Here is a 21,573-nt window from a genome sequence, read left to right on the forward strand (position 1 = left end):
ACAGACGACGACGTCTTCCTCTCATTCCTTAGCACTCAACGCCGTCCGATGGGAACAAAGACGGCAAAGAGGAAAGCGAAGGGGAAGAAAACTGCGAGCTACTCCGCTATGCCGCCACCGCCGCCCAATCAGTCTCTGGATAAGATCGCCGACTCTATGTCGGAGATGAGTATTACCTGGCGGATGAGCCACCTGACGGAGTTGACATCGAGGGATATCTAAACAATGTCGGAGTTAGATCTCGAATTGCACCATGAGATGATCGCCTATCTTCGCGCACAAATGAAGAAGTAGTAGTTTTATCCTTTTTTTAAAAAAATGTATGACTTGTGTTTTTATTTTCTAGGATTTTAAATTTGCTTTGTTTAGGATTTGTAATTTTAATTTCTACTGAACAATGTATTTTCCCGATTTGAATTGTTCAACGTATTGCATTTACGAGTAAAATAGGTTGAAGTTGTGAATAGTGCAATTTATTAGTTGTGGCCCGGGTTCGGGCCTGCAGGGTTAGAGCAGTTGTGGCCTGGGACTCAAATTTAGGGGAATGATGACGTGGAGGGGACTTGGGGCCTGAATCCTGGCCAGGGTTAATCCTAATCCTAATCCATTACTACTCCACACTCACAATAAGATAAAATAATCTTATAAACATGAGCAATTTTAATAAGTGATGATGGGTCCATTTTATTTTATTGTGAGTGTGGAATAGGTATGGATTATGATTAGTAGAGTAGGTGATCCTTACAGGAGGATAATTGCAAATGCTGAAATGGCAAAATCCACACCATTTAATTTATCAGAGCATCCACTACGCGTCCCGTCACCGTCCTTCGTTCCGTCACGGAGGGACGAAACGGTGGCGGGACGCGTTGCAGCAAGTCGTTCCTTCCCCAGCCCGTCCCCGTAACGTCCCGAGACCCGTCACGCCGCGACGCGGGACGCGACGTCTCGCCACGCGCCGAGGCAACGTGGCGAGCTCCCAGGCCATGCGTGACGCCCACTCGCTGGCTAGCGAGTGGGTTTCGTCACGTTGAAGTAATAATTCATTTTTTTTAAAAAAAATCGAATTTAAAAATAACTTTTTTTTAAACGGTAATGTTACTGTTTTTAGCCATTTTTCAATTTGTTTTTAATTTTTTTAGTTTCTTTACTCTATAAATACTCCTATTTCATACTCATTTCACACACAAACACGCATCTATTCCTCTCAAATCCTCTCTATATCCACTCCAATTTCCATCTCAAATCAACTCAAACTAATGGATCCTTTTGAGCAAATGCGTCAAATAATGGAACAATCACTTGAAGAAGATCGACGCCGGGAGGCGGAGGAAGCCACGCCGCACCAACTAGGGGTGTGTATTCGGGTTTCGGTTCGGATTTTGTCAAAGCCGAACCAAAACCGAAAAACTGAATTTAGTTCACCAAACCGAACCGAACCCGAAAAACCGAAAAACTGAAAACCGAACTTAAAAATTGAAAAACCCGAACAAAACCGAAAAAACTGAAAAACCTGAAAAAATAAATATAATATTAATATATATATGTGTGTAATTTATTTTATTTTATATATACTAATAGAATATTTATATATAATATAAAATTAATAATACATATAATATATATAATATAGTAGAATTTATTAAAAGAATATACTATATATTATATATAATATAATATATTAAATTAATAGAATATATATATATAATTCGGTTATTCGGTTTTTCGATTTTTTTCTTCGCCCGAACCGAACCGAACCGAAAAACCAAAAATTTTGTATTTTCAAAACCGAACAGAACCGAACCGAAAAGAAAAACCGAAATAACCGAACCGAATTTCAAAATTTCGGTTTGGTTCGGTTCGGATATTCGGTTTCCGATTTTTTTGCTCACCCCTAGCACCAACGACGCTCCCGGACGTACATCCATCGTAACCGGGAGGAAGCCGCCGCAAGGTTAGTACGCGACTACTTCTGCGATAACCCGGTTTGGGGAGATACCTACTTCCGTCGCCGTTTCCGCATGGGGAAACCGCTATTTCTCTACATCGCGAATACTTTGGCGGCCAGGGAAGAGTTCTTCCGAGAAGGGTTCGACGCGGTCGGCAGTCCCAGCCACACGACGCTGCAGAAATGTACTGCAGCAATCCGTCAGCTTGCGACTGGACAAACGACCGACATGTTCGACGAATACCTCCACATCAGAGACACCACTATGCACACGTGCTTGCTCAAATTCTGCAAAAGCGTCCGGGTAGCCTTCTCCGACGAATTTTTCCGGAGGCCAAGAACGACCGATTGTCAGTTCCTCCTCGACCTGCATGAACAAGTGCACGGATTCCCCGGGATGCTTGGCAGTGTCGATTGCATGCACTGGCAATGGAAGAATTGCCTGGTGGCGTGGAGGGGGTCCTACACGAGCGGCCACAAAGACACCCACCCAACCGTTGTACTCGAGGCCGTTGCCGACTACCGACTTTGGATCTAGCACGCGTACTTCGGGGTCCCGGGGTCGAACAACGATGTAAACGTGCTCCACCAGTCTGACCTCTTTACCGAAGTTTTGGACGGTAAAGCGTCGGCCATCAACTTCGTCGCCAACAACCGACTGTATAAACTGGAGTACTATCTCGCCGACGGCATCTACCCAAAGTGGCTGACCTTCGTGAAGACGTGCAGTAGGCCTGCGAATCCAAAGCAGACTCTTTTTGCGCAGAAGCAGGAGGCTGCTCGCAAGGATGTGGAGAGGGCATTCGGGGTTCTCCAAGCGCGTTTCAACATCATCAAAGCTCCGGCTCCTTCGTGGTTCATGGAGAGCATGGTCGACACCATGCATACGTGCATAATCTTGCACAACATGATTGTCCAAGAGGAAGGACCCGAGGTGGGAAATTGGTTCGACCACGAATCCCGGGAAGCTCAACCGCAAGTAGTCCGCCTCGAAGCGGAGCGCATCCGTCTATACAAGACTGGTTATCTATTCGTGCAAGGACACGCGACTCTAGCGTCCACACCCAACTCCAAGAGGATCTAATCGAGCACATTTGGGCAAACTTTAGCGGATGAAATTATTAAATTATGTATTTTTATTTTTTAGGAAATTATTAAATTATGTTTTTTTACGAATTTTATGTTGTAAGTTTATTTTATTTAATTAAGTGTGTTTTTATTAATTGAATTTGGTTGGAAATAAAAAAAATGAAATTGAATGAATAGTAATTTAAGGGACGGATAAGGGACGGAGGGTTGCAGGTTCCGTCCCTTAGTTAAGTGATGGAGTAAAAAAGGACAGTGAGGGCCCTCAAATAGTAGTTTAAGGGACGGTTAGACATCACCACTGTTCGGGAACCGGCGGTTCACGGTTCGGAACCGCCGGTTCCGGTTCAAGAAATGAGTGAACCTGAACCGGCCCGGCCAAGGTTCGGCGGTTTCGGTTCGTGAACCGTGAACCGCTGGAACCGCCGGTGCATATCTGGTTCGTCCGGTTCGGTGGTTCATTTTAATTTTTTTTATACATTGTAAATTTGTAATTCAAGTAAAAAATGTAAATATATTTGCATAAATAAATTAGAATAAAGCGATGTACAAATGCAATTTTATTGATACAAATTACAACTTCAAAATTACAAATTACAACTTTAAAATTGTAAATTACAACTTTAAAATTACAACTTAAAATTTACAAATTACAACTTTAAAATTACAAATTACAACTTAAAAATTCTAAATTACAAAAGACTTAAAGTCTTGATTACAATTTACAAATTACATATTCGAAACAAAGGGGAGAAAAAAGAAATAAAGGAAAAGGACTTGAGCTCAACTTAAATTTAAAATTTAAGTTGAGATGCCTACGTATCCTCAATGCTCAATTGCATTTTGGAATCAAAGTCCACGTAGTTCTCTTACCTTGCTTACCTATTTGGCTTGATCGGAGGAATTGGCGCCTACTCTTCTTCGTCGGAGAAGTAGTCTTGGTCGGGTTGTACTACTTGATTGTCCCAATCCGGTTCTTGGTCTCTAATTTCGGCGGAGCACCAATCATCAAGTAACATGGTGGCTTCCGTGTTTTGCCAGGTGAGTCTACTTCTTCTGTCGTCCAAGACGTTGCCTCCAACACTAAAGGCGGACTCGACGGCGACAGTGGAAGCCGGAACCGAAAAGATCTCCTTGGCCATTGATGCAAGGATGGGAAAATCTTTCTCGTGTGATCCCCACCAATCTAGGACGTCGATTTGTTGGGGAACAGGACCTCCTTCTTCCTCATTGAATGAAAAGTATGAGTCAAAATATAAATCTAACTCACTTGCCGAATTTGCCGTCCTTCCTCTGCTGCTGAAGCCGTATAGGTCCGCCAATTGGGATTGGGCGTCGGGGCCATCAACTTGGAAGAAGCCAAAGTTATGTGTTTGACGGGGGGTCTAGGTCTCACTTGGTGGGTACTATTGTACTTGTCTTCGTAATCGTGAAAGAGAGCCCGTAAGTCGAACTCAAAACTTTTTTGGAGGGTTGGGAGGTGGGGGAGGTTTATTTGGAATGTTTGGGCTAGGTTTATGTAGTTTTCGTCCTCGTCATTTTGCAAAGCTTGGAGTGGTTCAAGATCAATAGAAGCCAAATTGTTGTAATAAAATTCTAAAATTTTTAAAGTACCAACTAGTTTCCATTTTGGATCCAAAACTTTGGCAAGCAAAAAAAACGTTGGGATCTCATTGAAATACTTGAGCCATTTTTCAACCATGTAATATAAAACACACATTAACTCAAGATTGTTTGTGGAATTTTTCATTGCAGTTTTAAAACCAAGTGATATGTACATGCAATATTCTAAAACACGAACGGATGTGCAATAATACACACCCGATAACTCAACGGTGGCATTTCGAAAACATTTGAATAATTTAAATAAGCTCATGCTTTGATCCCAACAAGAAGAGGTTAGATATAAATCATCAACAGAGCAAGTTCTATAAAAATCAACCAAATATTCTATATGCTCTAATGTAGAATGTAACATATCATATGTAGAGTTCCATCTAGTAGACACGTCTAAAGTAAAAGTTGTGTACCTTATTTTCTTCGAGTGGCAATACTTTTTCCACGCCTTGCCAATTTGAGGCTTTCAGTGGATCAATGATACAACTGTTGTAATAGGTTGAATATGTCTTTACCATAATGACAAAGCATATTGTACACATAAATTTAATATATGACAAATACATCGTTGGTGAAAATACTTACCACTTATCACCGGGGAGCAAGCCGCAATTAAATCGGGTATACTTGCGGTGTTAGCGGTTGCGTTATCAAAACCAACCGAAAATATCTTGTTGCATAACTCATAATCATTCAAAACTTGAATAATTAAAGATGCAATTGCTTGTGCGGTGTGTGGTGAAGGAAATTGTCTAAAACCAATCAAACGTTTATTTAAAGACCAACTATTGTCTATAAAATGACATGAAATTCCCATGTAAGAATTTCGTTGGAAAGAATCCGTCCACACATCAGAGCAAATATTAACTTTGTGCCCCAAGTTGGATAGAAATTTTCCAACCTCTCTTTTTTTATCAAAAAACTGCCGGTTGTTAGATCTTTGAGCAGTTGAGGGGGAAATTCTTTTTTGTTGCAACATTAAAAGCGGTTTGCATAGTAACTTCATATTTTTGTCATTAAAAAATTGAACGGCAAATGTTTCATTGCCGCACATCTTACCATGGCATCGGTAACATTTTTGGGATCATATTTAAATAGAGGCGTACCTGTTTGAGACGATGAGCTGACGGGGAAGTTTATTTGGCTTTGGGACTTAGTATGCCCATATTCCACGGGGTGTTTTGTCTTCAAATGGCGATGGAGAGTACCATATCCCCCACCGGTTCCAAATGGATAGACTTTATCGCAATAGTTGCAGTATGCTTTGAACTCACTTGTCTCCACGGTAGTGGTCGGATCATTAGGATTTGAAATTACCACCGGGATCTTCTTGTAATGTTTGGTGAAGATATCGGATTTCAACTTGGGATGCATCTTCTTCTTTTGTCGTCCTGCGGAAGGAGGATCATCGACCTCCTCATCATTTTCGCCAACTTGGCCGGTGCTAGAAGGAGGGAATTGATGCGATCCATCATCGCATTCGTCCGACGATAGATTCACATCGTACTCGAAACGCGAAGCCGAATGTGAATGCCCCCCTTGTTGGTCGTCGTCGGCGAGGGCAAGTAACAAGGCCGCATTTCGATCTTCTTCCTCTTACGAAAATTATACAACTAAGTAAAAATACTAACACAAAAATAAAACACATAGACACATAGATGTTGAAGAATGAAATTATGAATTTAATAAAAATGAATTAACAAAAAACAAAAACATATTAGAACTTACTTGTGCTCGAAGAGCGGCTACCTTCCCACCTCCTCCGCAACTTGTGCTCTAGTAGGGGTACGTCGACGACGAGTATCACTTTGAACTTGGGCAATTCCCTTGGCCCGATCACCACGACGACGAGATGAAGACATGATATTTATGGAAATTGAAAGTGCAGAATAGATAGTAGTGTGATTGTGTGAAGATGATAACGTGAACAACGTGAGTAAATTATGAGCGCAAATAACGTAAACAACTTGAGAGAATGAGGATGGAGAATAGAGAAATTGAGATTGAGAAGAGAAATTCTTATTAACACAAGAATGCGGTGAGTAGAAATGAAGAGGAGGGGGTATTTATAGGGGAAAATTGTGATTAAATTTTAAAAAAAATCAAAATTTTGAAAAAAATAGTGGAATCAGCGGTTTTTCGATGGATTCAAAATTTCAAATTTTTTAAAACAATGGCGGAACCGCCGGTTTCGTCAACGGTTTTCTGACGAAAACCGGCGGTTTCTGTAAAGGCCTTTGCTAGGGGTAGGTCGGAAATAGGCCTGAAAAGTTGTCTAGAACCGCCGAACCACCGGTTCCGAACCGGCGGTTCTGAATCGCCGGTTACGGTTTGCGCAAAAATTAAACCTGAACCGGCGGTTCCGGTCACGGTTCAAACTGCCGCCGACGGTTCCAGTTCCGGTTCCGAACCACCGGTGAAGGTTCCGGGCTGGTTCGGTTCGGTTCGGTTTGGGGACCTCTAGGGACGATATAGTGACAGCGTAGTGGATGGCCTCTGCAGTACTTCCAAATTAAACCCTAGCCCCCTAATTCAGAAAATTCTAGAACCCTCCACCCCTCCCCTTAAACCCCATTTTCACTACGCAACTCTCACTCCTCTTATCTACTTCACCAGTTCACTTCCAACCTATGCTACCTAACCACGTGAAATAGCCCCCTTTCTGCCTCTAATTCGATTGACCCACCAAGGAAAGAGACTGAATTTCAGACGAAAACACAAAGATTTCACCCGCACTTTCTCTAGAAATTGACAAGATGGCGCATGTGTTAAGCAGAAGTCTGGCCTCCGCGGCGATGACCGTAACCCCAAATATGTCGTCCTTTTCTATCAAGAGTGCTGGGAAGAGCAATAGGGGTTTTCTGAGAAGCGCCTTTCTGCCTAATTGTGGGCTAAAGAACACTTTTTTAAGGAGCGGGTTGGAGTGGAAGGTGGAGGGGCGGCGGAGCGGAGTGGTGGTGAGATGTGAAGCCGCCGCCGTGGCTGAGAAGGAGGCTCCGGAGAGCTCTGCAGAAACATTTGAATATCAGGCGGAGGTGAGAATCCTTTCCTTTTTACATTTTTGTGTGGGGATTGAAAGAAAAATGATGTTAGGAGCGAATAGTATTGTTATAAGCATTACTACTTATGATAGTTGGTGATTGAATTGTTTTGCTTTGGGTTGTTAACTCATGTAATTATGTAATTTACTTATTGAGGTATTGGATTTTGATGTTGTGGTGTTGGATGTTTTTCTTGATTTTAGGTTAGTCGATTGATGGACTTAATAGTCCACAGCTTATACAGCCATAAGGAAGTTTTTCTCCGGGAGCTTGTAAGGTGAGGCGCTGTTGTTTCGTGTCTTGTTATTTCATATTTTGAGTTTTGTGTATTGTTTTACAGACTCCATTTTGAGGAAGGGAATGTGTATATTATGTTTACAAGAGTTTGCTGCAACTCGACCTGAGTTTTTACAATTTTGTTTTCTGCAGCAATGCAAGTGATGCTCTCGATAAACTGAGGTTTTTGAGTGTGACTCAGCCGGAATTACTTGGAGATTCAGGTGACCTAGAGATTCGTATCAAACCTGATCCAGACAATGGGACTATTACCATAACGTATGTATTTGTTTATCTTCTTTGTAGTTACTGTAATGGTTGATTAGCTTAATGTTGCTTCGTCCTTTTTCAGGGATACTGGTATTGGAATGACAAAGGAGGAGCTGATAGACTGTCTTGGAACCATTGCACAGAGTGGCACTTCTCGATTCCTGAAGGCGTTGAAGGTCGTTACTTCTTGTCATATTGTGTTTGGATGTCCATCTGCTTTCCATGCTTAATGACTTAACTAGCTAAACCTTACATGTGAAATTCAATTTTTCACTTCGTGCAGGAGAACCAGGACCTTGGGTCTGACAATAGCTTGATTGGCCAATTTGGTGTGGGGTTCTATTCTGCTTTTCTGATTGCCAAAAGGGTATTCTTGGGCTCTCACATCCTCTAATGCACATTCCTGATAGTTTGTTGAATGTTTTTTCTGTTCTTTCTGTTGATACCGGTTTGATGTAATTTGTATTTTCTATTATCATAGGTAGTCGTGTCGACAAAGAGCCCCAAGTCTGACAAGCAGTATGTTTGGGAATCTGTCGCCGATAGCAGCTCCTACTCAATTAGAGAGGAAACTGATCCCAGCAAGCTCATCAGTCGAGGCACCCAGATCACTCTTTATCTCAGGGTATGATCTTTTTTCACTTCACATTCAGATTTTCCTTGTGTCAAATGGCTCAGCCTATTAGTATAATAGTATGTTTTAAAAACTTATACATTTACTAAGATTCACATTTGATTTGTTCTTTAGAATTTGATAGTAGTGCCTGTTTTCGTGTTAAATCAACATAGTAATTTTTGGTTTGCAGGATGACGATAAGTATGAGTACTCCGAGCCTATGAAGATCCAGAGTTTGGTCAAGAATTATTCACAATTCGTATCATTCCCCATCTATACCTGGCAAGAGAAGTCAAGGACCATTGAGGTTCGACTTTTATATCATGACTAGTAGGCTTGGACTATGCTTTGCTACTGATGACAATGTTGCTGAGTCAATTGTTACTTTAAGACTGCCGTAAGGTTGTGCGGGAAAAGCTTAAGACCGATTTACAGTTTTCAATTTTTGGCAGGTAGAAGAAGAGAAAGAACCAAAAGAGGGAGAAGAAGTACCCGAGGTAATGGAAATTTCAATACAGTTGTCGATGATTTTGCTTCTTCTCTTATTAAGGATATGATGATCATACCAATTTTTACTTACTGGTGCTTTTCCCAGGGAGAGAAGAGAAAGGTGAAGAAGACCAAAACTGAAAAATATTGGGACTGGGAATTGACAAATGAAACAAAACCTATATGGGTATGTCACTACTTGAATCAATCTCGTATTTTTGCGTCTCACATTTGAATCTTTATGCATGCTTTATGCTTTTCTTTTTTGTATTTAATATGCAGATGTGCAACCCGAAGGAAGTTGAAAAAGAACAATATCAAGAATTTTACAAAAAGGCATTCAATGAGTTTTTGGACCCACTTACTTATACCCATTTCACAACAGAGGTATGAATGTTCGTGTTGATGAGTTGGTGGAACTATCAATGTCTCCGCTGTGATTTTGATCGGGTACTTCTGCAGGGTGAGGTGGAGTTCAGAAGTGTGCTCTACATTCCTGGAATGGCACCTCTTAACAATGAAGAAGTTATCAATACCAAGACAAAAAACATCCGTTTATATGTGAAACGTGTATTTATTTCAGATGATTTTGATGGTGAACTGGTGAGAACCTCCTCTGTTGCATTGAGACTTAGTTACTTGAGTTTGACCTTATGATTATAGCAACCATATTTTGATCTTTTACGCTTGTGTTAATATAAAACTAATCTGATGACCTGCAGTTTCCAAGATACTTGAGCTTTGTGAAGGGTGTGGTGGACTCGGACGACCTTCCCCTAAATGTTTCCAGGGAGATTCTTCAGGAGAGCCGAATTGTAAGGAATTTATTGCTTATCGCGAAATTTTAATCGTATTATAACTTGTCATTCCTTTTAAATTAACAGATTTATTCGTTTTTCTTCATCCAGGTGAGGATAATGAGGAAAAGACTCGTTAGGAAAGCATTCGACATGATTCAAGATCTTTCTGAGAGTGAGAGCAAAGAGGTTGGTTGATTGTGAATGAATGAAAGAAAGTAAATGCATCTTTTTCTTATTTTCTGCAACTTAAACCTATGCCATTGGTGTAATTTAGGATTACAAAAAATTCTGGGAGAATTTTGGTAAGTTTTTGAAGCTGGGTTGCATCGAGGACACTGGGAACCACAAGAGAATAACACCATTGTTGAGATTTCTGTCTTCCAAGAGCGACGAAGACCTGATAAGTTTGGATGATTATATCGAGAACATGGGTGAGAATCAGAAGGCTATCTATTACTTGGCAACAGACAGCTTAAAAAGTGCTAAATCTGCTCCTTTCGTGGAAAAATTAATACAGAAAGGCATTGAGGTATGTTCACAAACTGAAATCGGCAAGTCCTACTTTCTCTGGTGATATGTTAATGGGTTGTTTGGAATGGAGCATAAACTCATCCATTTGCTTGATCAGTCGAATGTACTCCAGCCTCGTTCTTGTTCAGTTTGGAGTGTATGTCATGCTTCTGTATGTCATGCAATGCATCACACAAGCTTATCACTTATATATGCAGGTTCTTTACTTAGTCGAGCCAATTGATGAAGTTGCGATCCAGAATTTAGATACATACAAAGGGAAAAAATTTGTTGACATCAGCAAGGAAGATCTGGAGCTTGGTCAGTATCTCTTACTATTCAAAACTGATTTAAATTGATTTGTTAACCGAAATGTTTGTTTTCTATTTAAAAACGAAATGTTTGTTTTCTGGATGAGCTTTTATCGACACTGAGGTTATGCTCGCATCTGAACGACACAGGTGATGAAGATGAGGTGAGTGAAAGGGAAAATAAGCAAGAGTATAATCTCCTCTGCGATTGGATCAAACAACAGCTTGGCGAAAAGGTAGCTAAAGTTCAAGTCTCGAAACGTTTAGCCTCATCCCCATGTGTGCTTGTTTCCGGCAAATTTGGATGGTCAGCCAACATGGAAAGGTGCTGTTTTTACTCATGTACATGTATTGATTTGCAAAGGCCTTATTATATTGTTTCTAATAGCTACAGCTACCCTCCATTTTTTGATCCTTGGGCAGATTAATGAGAGCACAAACACTTGGCGACCAATCGAGTCTCGAATTCATGAGGGGTCGAAGAATACTTGAGATCAATCCAGATCATCCAGTCGTCAAGGATTTAAACGTATGATAAATGCATATTTCAAAATTCAAGACCTAATCTTCTCTTTCTACATCAAATTTAGTCAGCCATTTGCCTTTTATTTTTTGCAGGCCGCTTGCAAGAACGCCCCTGAGAATGTAGACGCCAAGAGGGCTGTCGAACTTCTATACGATACGGCCTTAATCTCCAGTGGATTCACTGTAAGTATCAGAAATCATTACACAAATCTATCCTCTTATATTGTCCTTGTCTAAAATTTCTCCTCACTTGCTGTAACGACAGCCTGATAGCCCTGCCGAGCTCAGCAACAAGATATACGAAATGATGGCGATGGCCCTCGGTGGAAGATGGGGGAGATCGGAGGATGACGAGGAGGGTGAAAGTGCTGAACCGAATCCCACCTCAGAGGCTGTCAAATCGCAGGTCGTCGAGCCGTCGGAAGTGAGGACTGAGAGTGATCCTTGGAGTGACTAAATTTTTGTGCCACAGTTGGAAGAAACATACATGGTAGGGCTTCTGATGATGCAAAATTTTCTAAAACATTTTATTGTTTTGCTTTTTTACAAGTTAATTATTTACACTTTTATTTGAGATATCTATTTAACCAGTTGTGTGTGTGAGAGAGATAGAGAGAGAACTTGTTTATTATTGCAAAAATATGTAGTAAGTAGTAAATAAAATCTAAATCAATGTTTCTTGATCAATTTTGCACACACAGCGACCATTTTCACAAAATTTTTTTTCTGAACAATCGCTATTCTTGAGTGGATTACCACACTCTTCATGGCCAATGCATCTCATTCCAATTTTTGGAATTCCAAAACCAAAACTAATCAATTGTCGTGAAGCTGCATCGCACGATGGTGATGAACCTATTCATTGGAGAATAAGTCAGATAATTTTAATTATAATCACAGCAAATAGTTTTTTTTGGTGAATTTAACAAATAGAAGAAAATTTACTATATAAATTGGATTTAAGAACGGGAAAGACAAACCTAGGATGAACGCCATGAACATGCAAGCCAAGCAAACAACCTTAGTAGAAGCCATTCCTCTTCGATGATGATAGTAATTATTAATTTTTTAGTAGTAGTACAATTTTAATGTCTGGAGCCTTTATAGAGTGTGACAATGTTCTTCTTATAATATGATCCTGAAAATTGGTTACTAATTTATGTGATTTTATAAAGTCTTGGCAATCGCATTAAAATCTGATTATGGCGGTAGTTGGCGTAGTAGGATTGTTTTGATGTTGAGGAAATATTTAAACAAAACTTGTATGCTGATTATGTGGATATTTACACTATTTTGATTTGATAATATATGATTAATAGCGGTTATATAGAATAATGAGTCTTTGCAAATGTTTTATTATAATTATTATTATTATTATTATTATTATTATTATTATTATTATTTTCTCATACTTTCAGACAAGACTCCTTTCGTCTAATAATAGATGTCATATTCGGATGATGACGTAGGAATTTAGCAGATGTTGTTTTGTGTGTTATGTGGTGAAAGAAAATATATTTTTATTTATTGATGTGAGAGAAAAAATTTCAAAAAAAATATGACATCTTTCATAAAATAAACTTAAAAGAAAAATGTGACATCTTTTGGCACATTTTCGGCATCACCGACGCCTATTGTTGGAACTGCATTAGTTAATGTAGTTCATCATAATATAGGATTGTTTTGATTTTTAGGTAATATTCAACAAATATTTAGGTATATATTTACACTATTCTGATAATATAGTATTAATACTACTAATATTTATGTTTTTGTAGAGTATTTGCATAATGTTTTATTATTATTACATTTTATCGCCAGAAATTGTTTTTTAATGTTTAGTATATTATTCAAATTCACTCTTCTAGTTTTGGACTTTTTTTTAAAACCGATGATAAATGACTATTTAATTGGTTTAACAATTTGCGTTTATTTATTAAAATATATTCCCTTTGTCCAATAAATTTTGTCACACTTTGATCGGGCAAGAGTTTTAAAAAATGTAATAATGAAAAGTGAGTGGATATAAGTCCTATTTTTATATATTAATTTTATAATAAAATGTGAGTGAAAATGATTTAGTGGAATATGAGATCCACTAGTAAAATGTGACAAATTTTGTGGGACGGACGAAAATGAAAAATGTGAAAAACTTTCATGGACGGGGGTACAATTTATCTATTTTTATTCTTCTCCTTTTCTACCTAGTCTTTTTCTGTTAAATTGGGAGAAGAAAGAAAAAGAGAAGGAAAGAAAGAGGAATAATAAAGAAAAATAGATAAATTTAAAGTACAGTAGTTTAAATAAATCTACCAAAAAAAAATGGAAATTAGTAATAAATTGGGCTTAGGTTTTGGAAGGGTTTAAAGCGGCCATAGCCTCCGGTTTGTCTCTCCTCTCCTCTGTTGAACCCTCCGCGATCTAAAATGCTCTAATTCCGCCATTTTTTTTATCTCTTTTGCTCAGTTGGTTCATCCGTCGCAATATGTGGAGAAATCTATCCAAACATTCTTCTCTGAGAAGGTTTAAGATTTTAGCAGAATCCAACTCACCAATCAATGCGTTTACCTCAGCTAAATCCTCTCAGCATTCAATCCTTTGTGAGGAGGCCACACATTTCCAGACCCGGCGCGGTGAAAGCACAGGCAGCTCAGAATTAGGTTTTTTCCAAGATACAACCTTGCGACGGAAGCGCGATGTGGGACCTCTTAAACGCGGGTTCTCCACTGACCCTTTCAGATTTCCTTTGTATACAAGAGGTTACGCCGCCGCAGCCGAGGCTTTAGTGTCGACTTCCGAAGAAGAGGTTGATGAAATTCAGGAATTGGTGGATGAGCTTAACAAAGAAATCGATGCAAGAAGCCCAGAAATGAACCAGGGGCGGAGGCAGCCGCAGAAACTGGTGGGAGGGATGGGGTTGGGGAAGTACAATATTCTTAGGAGGAGGCAGATCAAGACGGAGACGGAGGCGTGGGAGGAGGCGGCGAAGGAGTACCAAGAGCTTTTAGTTGACATGTGCGAGCAAAAATTGGCTCCTAACTTGCCTTACATCAAGTCCTTGTTCTTGGGGTGGTTTGAGCCTTTGAGAGATGCGATTGCTGCTGAGCAAGACTTGTGCCAGGATGGAAAGAACAGGGCTGCCTATGCGCCTTACTTTGATCAGCTGCCTGCAGATATGATGGCAGTTATTACAATGCATAAGTTGATGGCTCTGTTGATGACTGGAGGAGGCAATGGCAGTGCCAGAGTTGTACAAGCAGCATGTCATATTGGCGAAGCCATCGAACATGAGGTTGGCTTGAGAAATAGACGTACAATTGCCATTTCGATTTATTTGGTTTACACTGTATATTTACTCATGCTAGATGATTGTTTGCAGTAAGTAGATGACTAATGGAAATTAATGTCCTGGATGTTCAATGATCAATGTTTATTATTGAGCAGGTTAGGATTCATAAGTTTTTGGAGAACTGCAAGAGGAAAAATGCATTAAATAGAACTTGTGATGAGGAACCTGATGCTGGGGCTAAGGAGCAAGAGAGACTAAAGAAAAAGGTCCAGCTTTTGATGAAGAAACAAAAGGTACAGCAAGTCAGGAGAATAGTAAGCCGGCAAGATGATTTGAAGGCCTGGGGACAGGATGCTCAAGTCAAGGTAATTGGCATAGTACCCCCAAGTTCTTGTGTGTATAGATGCTGCTGTACTATTGCATTTATGTCTGTATTAGTTTTTCATTTGCTCAAGGTTATTTGACACATCTTTCTTAGAAGTAAGACTGAAGACGCGTACACGGTATATTTTATAGGTTGGCAGTCGGTTGATTCAGATATTAATGGAAACTGCCTACATACAACCTCCGGTTGATCAGATGGAGGATACCCCTCCTGATGTCCGACCTGCATTTGTGCACACGCTCAAATCTGTTGAAACAGTGTGAGTGCGACTGCATGGTTCCTATTTGAGATTTTGAAACAGTGTGACTACCTTATTTTACAAATATAAACTGCTCGGGGCTGTTTTCATGATGAACTTTTTGTAGGAAAGGGACCCGGAGATATGGGGTGATCGAGTGTGATCCTCTAGTTCGGAAAGGACTGGAAAAAACTGTAAGCATCAACATTTTGTAAGCTTTGAGCAGTTTTTGTACTTCTTGTTGATGATCAAAACGATTTTGCTCTCTTTTGAGAAACACCGGATTCTAAGAAAATTTTATATTTCTTATTTTTTCTTTACAGGCAAGGCACATGGTGATTCCATATATGCCAATGTTGGTTCCTCCATTAAATTGGACAGGGTATGCTGCTCTATGTTTCTCTCAGAAAAAAAGTTTTTATGTTCAGTAGTTTTGATGAGTGTTCATGATGTGCTGCCTTGGTCATTTTCTTACTAAATGACATGGTTTGCTACAAGCTATTTTCTTTCGGTAATGCAGTTGTTTTTTCCCTCTTTATATAATGATCATCTATGTTGTTATATCTCCAAGGAAAGTCTGGGATGTTAATCATGTTATTAGGGTTATATCTTTTTGGTGGTAACAGAAGTGAAGAAACTTACAAGTATGCTATTATGTAAATTGTTGATCTTAATAAGTGGGAGGTTGGTTGTGGAAGCAAGATGTGGTCTTGGTGGAATGACTAAAGTATCATAAACTAAGGGTACAAAATGAGCTCAACTGAGGGAGGGCTTCCAAAATGTGCTTTGGATTTTTCAGAGCGGTGAGCGTGTATCTATTTTTCCTAATATGGCCATAGCTTTTAACTGATTGTAATCCTGGCAGCCACTTGTAGTGTTTATAGAGAAACTTCCTGCTTGATATCATTGGTGTATATATATATATCTAATTTCTTCCTAAGGAGTCTAGCTAATCCAGTGTTATCAATCTCGTATGGCGGCTTATGGCGGTTCGCCTAAAAACCGCCACAGGGATATGGCGTATTAGTATATGGCGGATATGGCGGTCAATAATTAAATAAATAAAATAATGCTTATTATTTATACATAATTCAAAAATTGGAAAATAACAAAAATATAACATCTAAAACTCTTAAAACAATTAATAAAGCATAAAATACAGCTCTAACATCCATGTTTCTTGCATAATGCCCCATTCCTAAATGCAGTACACACGCAATGTTGTCAAATGGCGGATATGGCGGTGCTATGGCAGCGCCATGTTGCTATAGCATTTCCACCACAGAACGCCATGCCATAGCGCCATGGCGCCGCCATATCCGCTATTTGATAACATTGAGCTAATCCATCAACATAATCATCCCCTAAACATAGGACCTTTAAAAATGGAACTTTCGAATGACTTTACCGACGAGAGTGCTCGTGAACATGATTTAGAGTTTGCTGTTATGTTGCATATATTGTAAACAAAAGCTGGCCCTACAACTTTATTAATATTCTGAATTGTTGGTAGGTATGAGCGAGGTGCTTATCTATTTCTACCGTCATATATTATGCGAACACATGGAGCAAAACAGCAACGCGAGGCTGTTAAAAGAACTCAAAAGGAACAATTAGAACCTGTCTATCAGGTGCCACTTTGTACTTTCTTCTGCATTATTTCTTGTAAATTTGTAATTTGGATTTGGTGTATTTTCTATTTTGTTTTCATTCTCCATTGAGAAGCTTCTAATTTTATTATTATCTTATCCAGGCCCTTAACACTCTAGGCAGTACTAAGTGGAGAGTGAACAAAAGAATATTGAGTCTTGTGGACAGAATCTGGGCTAATGGAGGTCAGCTTGCTGACTTGGTAGACCGTGAAGATGTAAGTAATGTTTGCATGGAAAAAATGATATAATGCATTTTCCTTTCTCTTTAAAATCTCAATGTTCTTTGTTGGAAGAGGTTTCTATTATCTTTTAGTTTCTATATTCCTCTCACACAGTTGACAAAACAATGATATTTTTTGCTTTAAGTTCATTGATGTCCCCTCATCTGATGGTTGGTCAGGTCCCTTTACCAGAGGAACCTGATACAGAAGATGAATCAGAAATAAAGAAATGGAGGTGGAAAGTTAAAGCTGTGAAAAAGGAGAACAGTGAAAGGCATTCACAGCGGTGTGATATAGAACTTAAACTTACTGTAAGAAGCTCCTTCTGTTAGTTTGAATGGCACTTAGTAAAATTCTGCAGTATTGCATATTAATTAATAACCTTTATGGAAGAGTAGGTGGCCAGAAAAATGAAGGACGAAGAAGGATTTTACTACCCTCACAATTTAGATTTCCGAGGGCGTGCATATCCCATGCATCCGTATCTGAACCATCTTGGTTCTGACCTCTGCCGGGGAATATTAGAATTTGCAGAAGGTCGTCCGCTTGGCAAGTCTGGCTTACGCTGGTTAAAAATACATCTAGCAAATTTATACGGTGGTGGCGTTGACAAATTGCCTTATGAGGGTCGGGTATCATTTACTGAAAACCATCTGGAGGATATATTTGACTCTGCTGATCGGCCTCTTGAAGGGAGACGATGGTGGTTAAATGCAGAGGATCCTTTCCAATGCTTGGCCACTTGCATGAGCCTGTCTGAGGCATTAAGAAGTCCATATCCTGAGACTGCAATATCACATATGCCTGTCCACCAGGTAATAGATTTTCAAGTCCGACTTTAGATAATAGATTAACGGAAGTTTTACTATATGGCTAGCATTTAAGTTCCAAAGCTTACTTATTTTTTCCCTGCAAGTTTAATTTTGTTAAAGATTTGTTACCTGCATTCCGTTTGAGCAAAACTGTTCATTTCATTGTTTGAGCTGAACCTGCTTCCCTCTTTCTATTTTCATTTTCAAGGATGGTTCGTGTAATGGTTTGCAACACTATGCCGCTCTTGGAAGGGATAAGGTAATTAATTACATCACTAACTCAATCCATGTATAGTGCATAAAGATCTAGTGTCATGTTTCTTAGCATGCCTAATATCCGGAGGTGTCTGTCTTTCAACTAATTAATATTTGATTGTTTCACATTGATGTAACATTTTATTTCAAATGGATCGATTTGTGATATTTCTGAAAATTTTAATGTTACTGTTATGTATAAACATGTGTCTTAAGCATTGCAACTATATATTTCTTCATTTAATCATTACATCTATATACCTATTACCTATTAGGTTTGGAAGGATGAAATTCAGTTAATTGGAGAGTTACACAATGTTTCCTTCCCTTTTGACATGAAATTCATTATATTTATCTAGCTTGGAGCAGCTGCAGTCAATCTTGTTGCTGGAGATAAGCCAGCTGATGTTTACTCAGGGATAGCAGCAAGGTAAGTCTTAAAACCATGATGCGCTGTTTTCATTGTGACTTTAACTACTGACTTCATGCCTGTATTGCACAAGGGAATATCATAAATGACTTTGATTGTAAAAGTGGATTAAATACATACTCAATCACAGCTAAATTCTTGAACTAGGGGCTGCACTACACTCTCTTATTGCAAACATCTAGCCAAAACTTTAGTGTGCTTAATCTTGCTATTTTTTAATTCTGAGCTATGCTCATAGATGACTTATTTGGAGTAAATGACTTCAATGAACAATAATATAGTGATGTTACTTTGGACATTCCAGTCAAACTATCCAAGGCTAATTTTTCAGTGAAATGTTTCTGATGCAGAGTTCTTGAGATAATGAAGACAGATGCAGCTGGAGACCCTGATATTGATCCCAATGCCAAGCATGCTAGACTGCTAATTGATCAGGTTTATCTATATGTTTTTGTCTTTTATTATGTACTATAAAAGTACAAGTATTTTATTTCAAAATAGAATAGAAATTGCAGTTGTTTGTTTTTCCCCAGTTACTATGGTGTTATGTTTGACATGAATTTCTCTTGGTTTCTGTGAATTTGTAAGATTTCATTTTGACACACTGGCTTTGGTCAGTATGCTCATTGAATCTACTCTTAATTTGTCACAGGTGGATAGAAAGTTAGTTAAGCAAACAGTCATGACATCAGTGTATGGTGTCACATATATAGGTGCACGTGACCAAATCAAGAGGAGGTTAAAGGAGCGCCATGCTATGGATGATGATGCAGAGTTGTTTGCATGTGCTTGCTATGCTGCAAAAGTTAGTGCTTTCTGCTTCATCTTTCAGACTAATTTTTAAACTCGAACTGTTATGTGCTCCTCAAACGGCTTAGATGCCTTTTATGGTGGTACAAATTTCATCGTGCATTTATTCAAATTCCGACTTATAATGGTTTGTGCTAATATCCTTTGGAACTGTCAACAGACAACCTTAACTGCTTTAGGAGAAATGTTTGAGGCTGCAAGAAGTATAATGGGCTGGCTGGGAGACTGTGCAAAGGTTTGTCCACTGTGTTTTCTGTCTCTCTCTTTAAGCTCGGAGTTTCTATTTATACCATTATGAACCCTGTGTTATGTGTGTCTGCAGATTATAGCAACAGAAAATGAACCAGTTCGTTGGACGACACCACTTGGGCTTCCTGTTGTCCAACCTTACCGCAAATTAGGAAAGCACATGGTATCTTGCTTTTTATAACCACTGGACCTCTTCTTTCAATGCCTGCATCAACTATAATTCAATTCAATAACCATTTCCTTCAAAATATTGATCATTGGTTTTCATGCAGATTAAGACTTCACTTCAGGTTTTAACTCTTCAACGCGAAACTGACAAGGTAGCTTTACATGTTGTCTCTTCTTTTTTTCTTCCCCTGTCAAGAAGGTTATATAGTAAGAACAAAAGCATCATAATTTGTATTTTTTGCAATCATTTCTAGGTGATGACCAAGCGACAGAGAACTGCTTTTCCTCCAAATTTTGTGCATTCTCTCGATGGCTCACATATGATGATGACTGCCATTGCTTGCTCTCAGGCAGGCTTAAGTTTTGCAGGTCTGTAAGAACTGACTTTGATTTTCTGGTGGTGATTATTTTTACTGTACCGGTAACATATTAACCCTGTAAATCGAACCCAGGAGTACATGATTCATATTGGACTCACGCTTGTGATGTTGACCAAATGAACAAGATTCTAAGAGAGAAGTTCGTTGAGCTCTACGAGGCACCTATATTGGAGAATGTAAGTTCATTTCTCTGTTACATGGTTTCTTCTCGTTTATTCTCCCAATTCTCTATTCTGGTAACTTTTTAATAATTATTTATAATTATAAGATCACTGATCAATTCATCTCCCAAACAGTTGTTGGAGAGTTTTGAGAAGTCATTCCCAGACCTAAATTTCCCTTCGTTGCCAGAACGAGGAGACTTCGATCTGAAGGAAGTTCTAGACTCCACCTATTTCTTCAACTAGACAATACAGATATTGATTATCATTCTTTGAGTATCCAATCCCTCTTATCATTTGATTACCATGGACATCATGATTTTCTTGGATCGTTGCTGCTGCCAGTACCATTGTCTTGATCTGGAAGATCTCTGGATAGCAGGATGCTTGCTAATCCTGCACGCTTCTGACCGCGTTTCTAGGTACTGAGGCGTACAGCTTCGATCAGAATAAGACGAAATCGGATGCTAATACCGTAGCATAAACTTATAAGGCGCGCCACAGCCTTGCAAGTTCTCTTTTTGTAGCTGCTCGTAGGAGCAGTGTTGTAGTTGAGTAAGCAATGCTCTTGTACATGGCAAAGCCAGCAGTGGAAGCTGAGCTAAATTACTGTATATATGTTTTTAGATTTGATGAAAGCAAAAGATAAATGAGTTTACTAGAGATGGTGGTCAGTTCCATAGATACTTTCATAATCATTAGGATCTTATTAATGTATGCTTTTTATAGGCAGAATCTGGAGAAATGCCTCTAGAATCTGGAGTAATTTCTATCAATTTTACATTCATCAAAGTTTTGTAATTGATGGCTAGTATACTTGGGTTTCCCTCGAATAAGCTTATTAATGGTATCTTCTTGAAGCTGTAATTATTTGTATTCATAAACCCAAAAAAAAATTTCTATGATTTACTACTTGTAACAGCAGAACAAAGTATTTTGGTTATAACTGATAAGAGAGTCAATTGTAATCTCAGAGGATTGGATCTAATTTCCAAAATCTGTTACCTTCGGAAGAATAGGAAAGAAGAAAACTG

At 39.0% G+C, this 21,573-nt stretch overlaps 2 protein-coding genes across 2 annotated transcripts; both read left to right on the forward strand.

The window, feature by feature from the left end:
• Positions 1-7,229: 7,229 nt before the first annotated feature.
• On the forward strand, positions 7,230-12,079 carry LOC121794921 (heat shock protein 90-5, chloroplastic-like). The gene is made up of 19 exons (XM_042193324.1): positions 7,230-7,686; positions 7,896-7,969; positions 8,122-8,247; positions 8,321-8,414; positions 8,522-8,605; positions 8,720-8,863; positions 9,045-9,161; positions 9,307-9,351; positions 9,450-9,530; positions 9,626-9,730; positions 9,806-9,946; positions 10,066-10,158; positions 10,252-10,329; positions 10,418-10,672; positions 10,872-10,974; positions 11,115-11,289; positions 11,388-11,493; positions 11,583-11,672; positions 11,755-12,079. Exons 1-19 carry the CDS (start codon positions 7,408-7,410, stop codon positions 11,944-11,946), a joined length of 2,382 nt encoding a protein of 793 aa, XP_042049258.1. The 5' UTR covers positions 7,230-7,407; the 3' UTR covers positions 11,947-12,079.
• Positions 12,080-13,849: 1,770 nt separating this feature from the next.
• LOC121794923 (DNA-directed RNA polymerase 1B, mitochondrial-like) lies at positions 13,850-21,340 on the forward strand. The gene is made up of 19 exons (XM_042193326.1): positions 13,850-14,781; positions 14,934-15,143; positions 15,295-15,422; positions 15,529-15,595; positions 15,725-15,783; positions 16,915-17,032; positions 17,155-17,268; positions 17,454-17,585; positions 17,673-18,089; positions 18,295-18,345; positions 18,701-18,771; positions 19,122-19,206; positions 19,424-19,576; positions 19,742-19,816; positions 19,904-19,993; positions 20,103-20,150; positions 20,253-20,367; positions 20,451-20,554; positions 20,675-21,340. The coding sequence occupies exons 1-19, from the start codon at positions 13,975-13,977 to the stop codon at positions 20,783-20,785; spliced, it is 2,955 nt and encodes a 984-aa protein (XP_042049260.1). The 5' UTR covers positions 13,850-13,974; the 3' UTR covers positions 20,786-21,340.
• Positions 21,341-21,573: the final 233 nt, after the last annotated feature.

Source organism: Salvia splendens, chromosome 3 (assembly GCF_004379255.2).
Source record: "Salvia splendens isolate huo1 chromosome 3, SspV2, whole genome shotgun sequence".
NCBI lineage: Eukaryota > Viridiplantae > Streptophyta > Magnoliopsida > Lamiales > Lamiaceae > Salvia > Salvia splendens.

Excerpts from the sequence above, each read along its gene's own strand:
- LOC121794923 (XM_042193326.1), top strand. The coding sequence starts at position 13,975 with ATGTGGAGAAATCTATCCAAACATTCTTCTCTGAGAAGGTTTAAGATT. Across the intron at positions 18,346-18,700 it reads CCGCTCTTGGAAGGGATAAG|CTTGGAGCAGCTGCAGTCAA; the intron begins GTAATTAATTAC and ends ATATTTATCTAG. Across the intron at positions 19,994-20,102 it reads GCAAATTAGGAAAGCACATG|ATTAAGACTTCACTTCAGGT; the intron begins GTATCTTGCTTT and ends GTTTTCATGCAG.
- LOC121794921 (XM_042193324.1), top strand. The coding sequence starts at position 7,408 with ATGGCGCATGTGTTAAGCAGAAGTCTGGCCTCCGCGGCGATGACCGTA. Across the intron at positions 8,248-8,320 it reads AATGGGACTATTACCATAAC|GGATACTGGTATTGGAATGA; the intron begins GTATGTATTTGT and ends GTCCTTTTTCAG. Across the intron at positions 10,159-10,251 it reads TTCTTCAGGAGAGCCGAATT|GTGAGGATAATGAGGAAAAG; the intron begins GTAAGGAATTTA and ends TTCTTCATCCAG.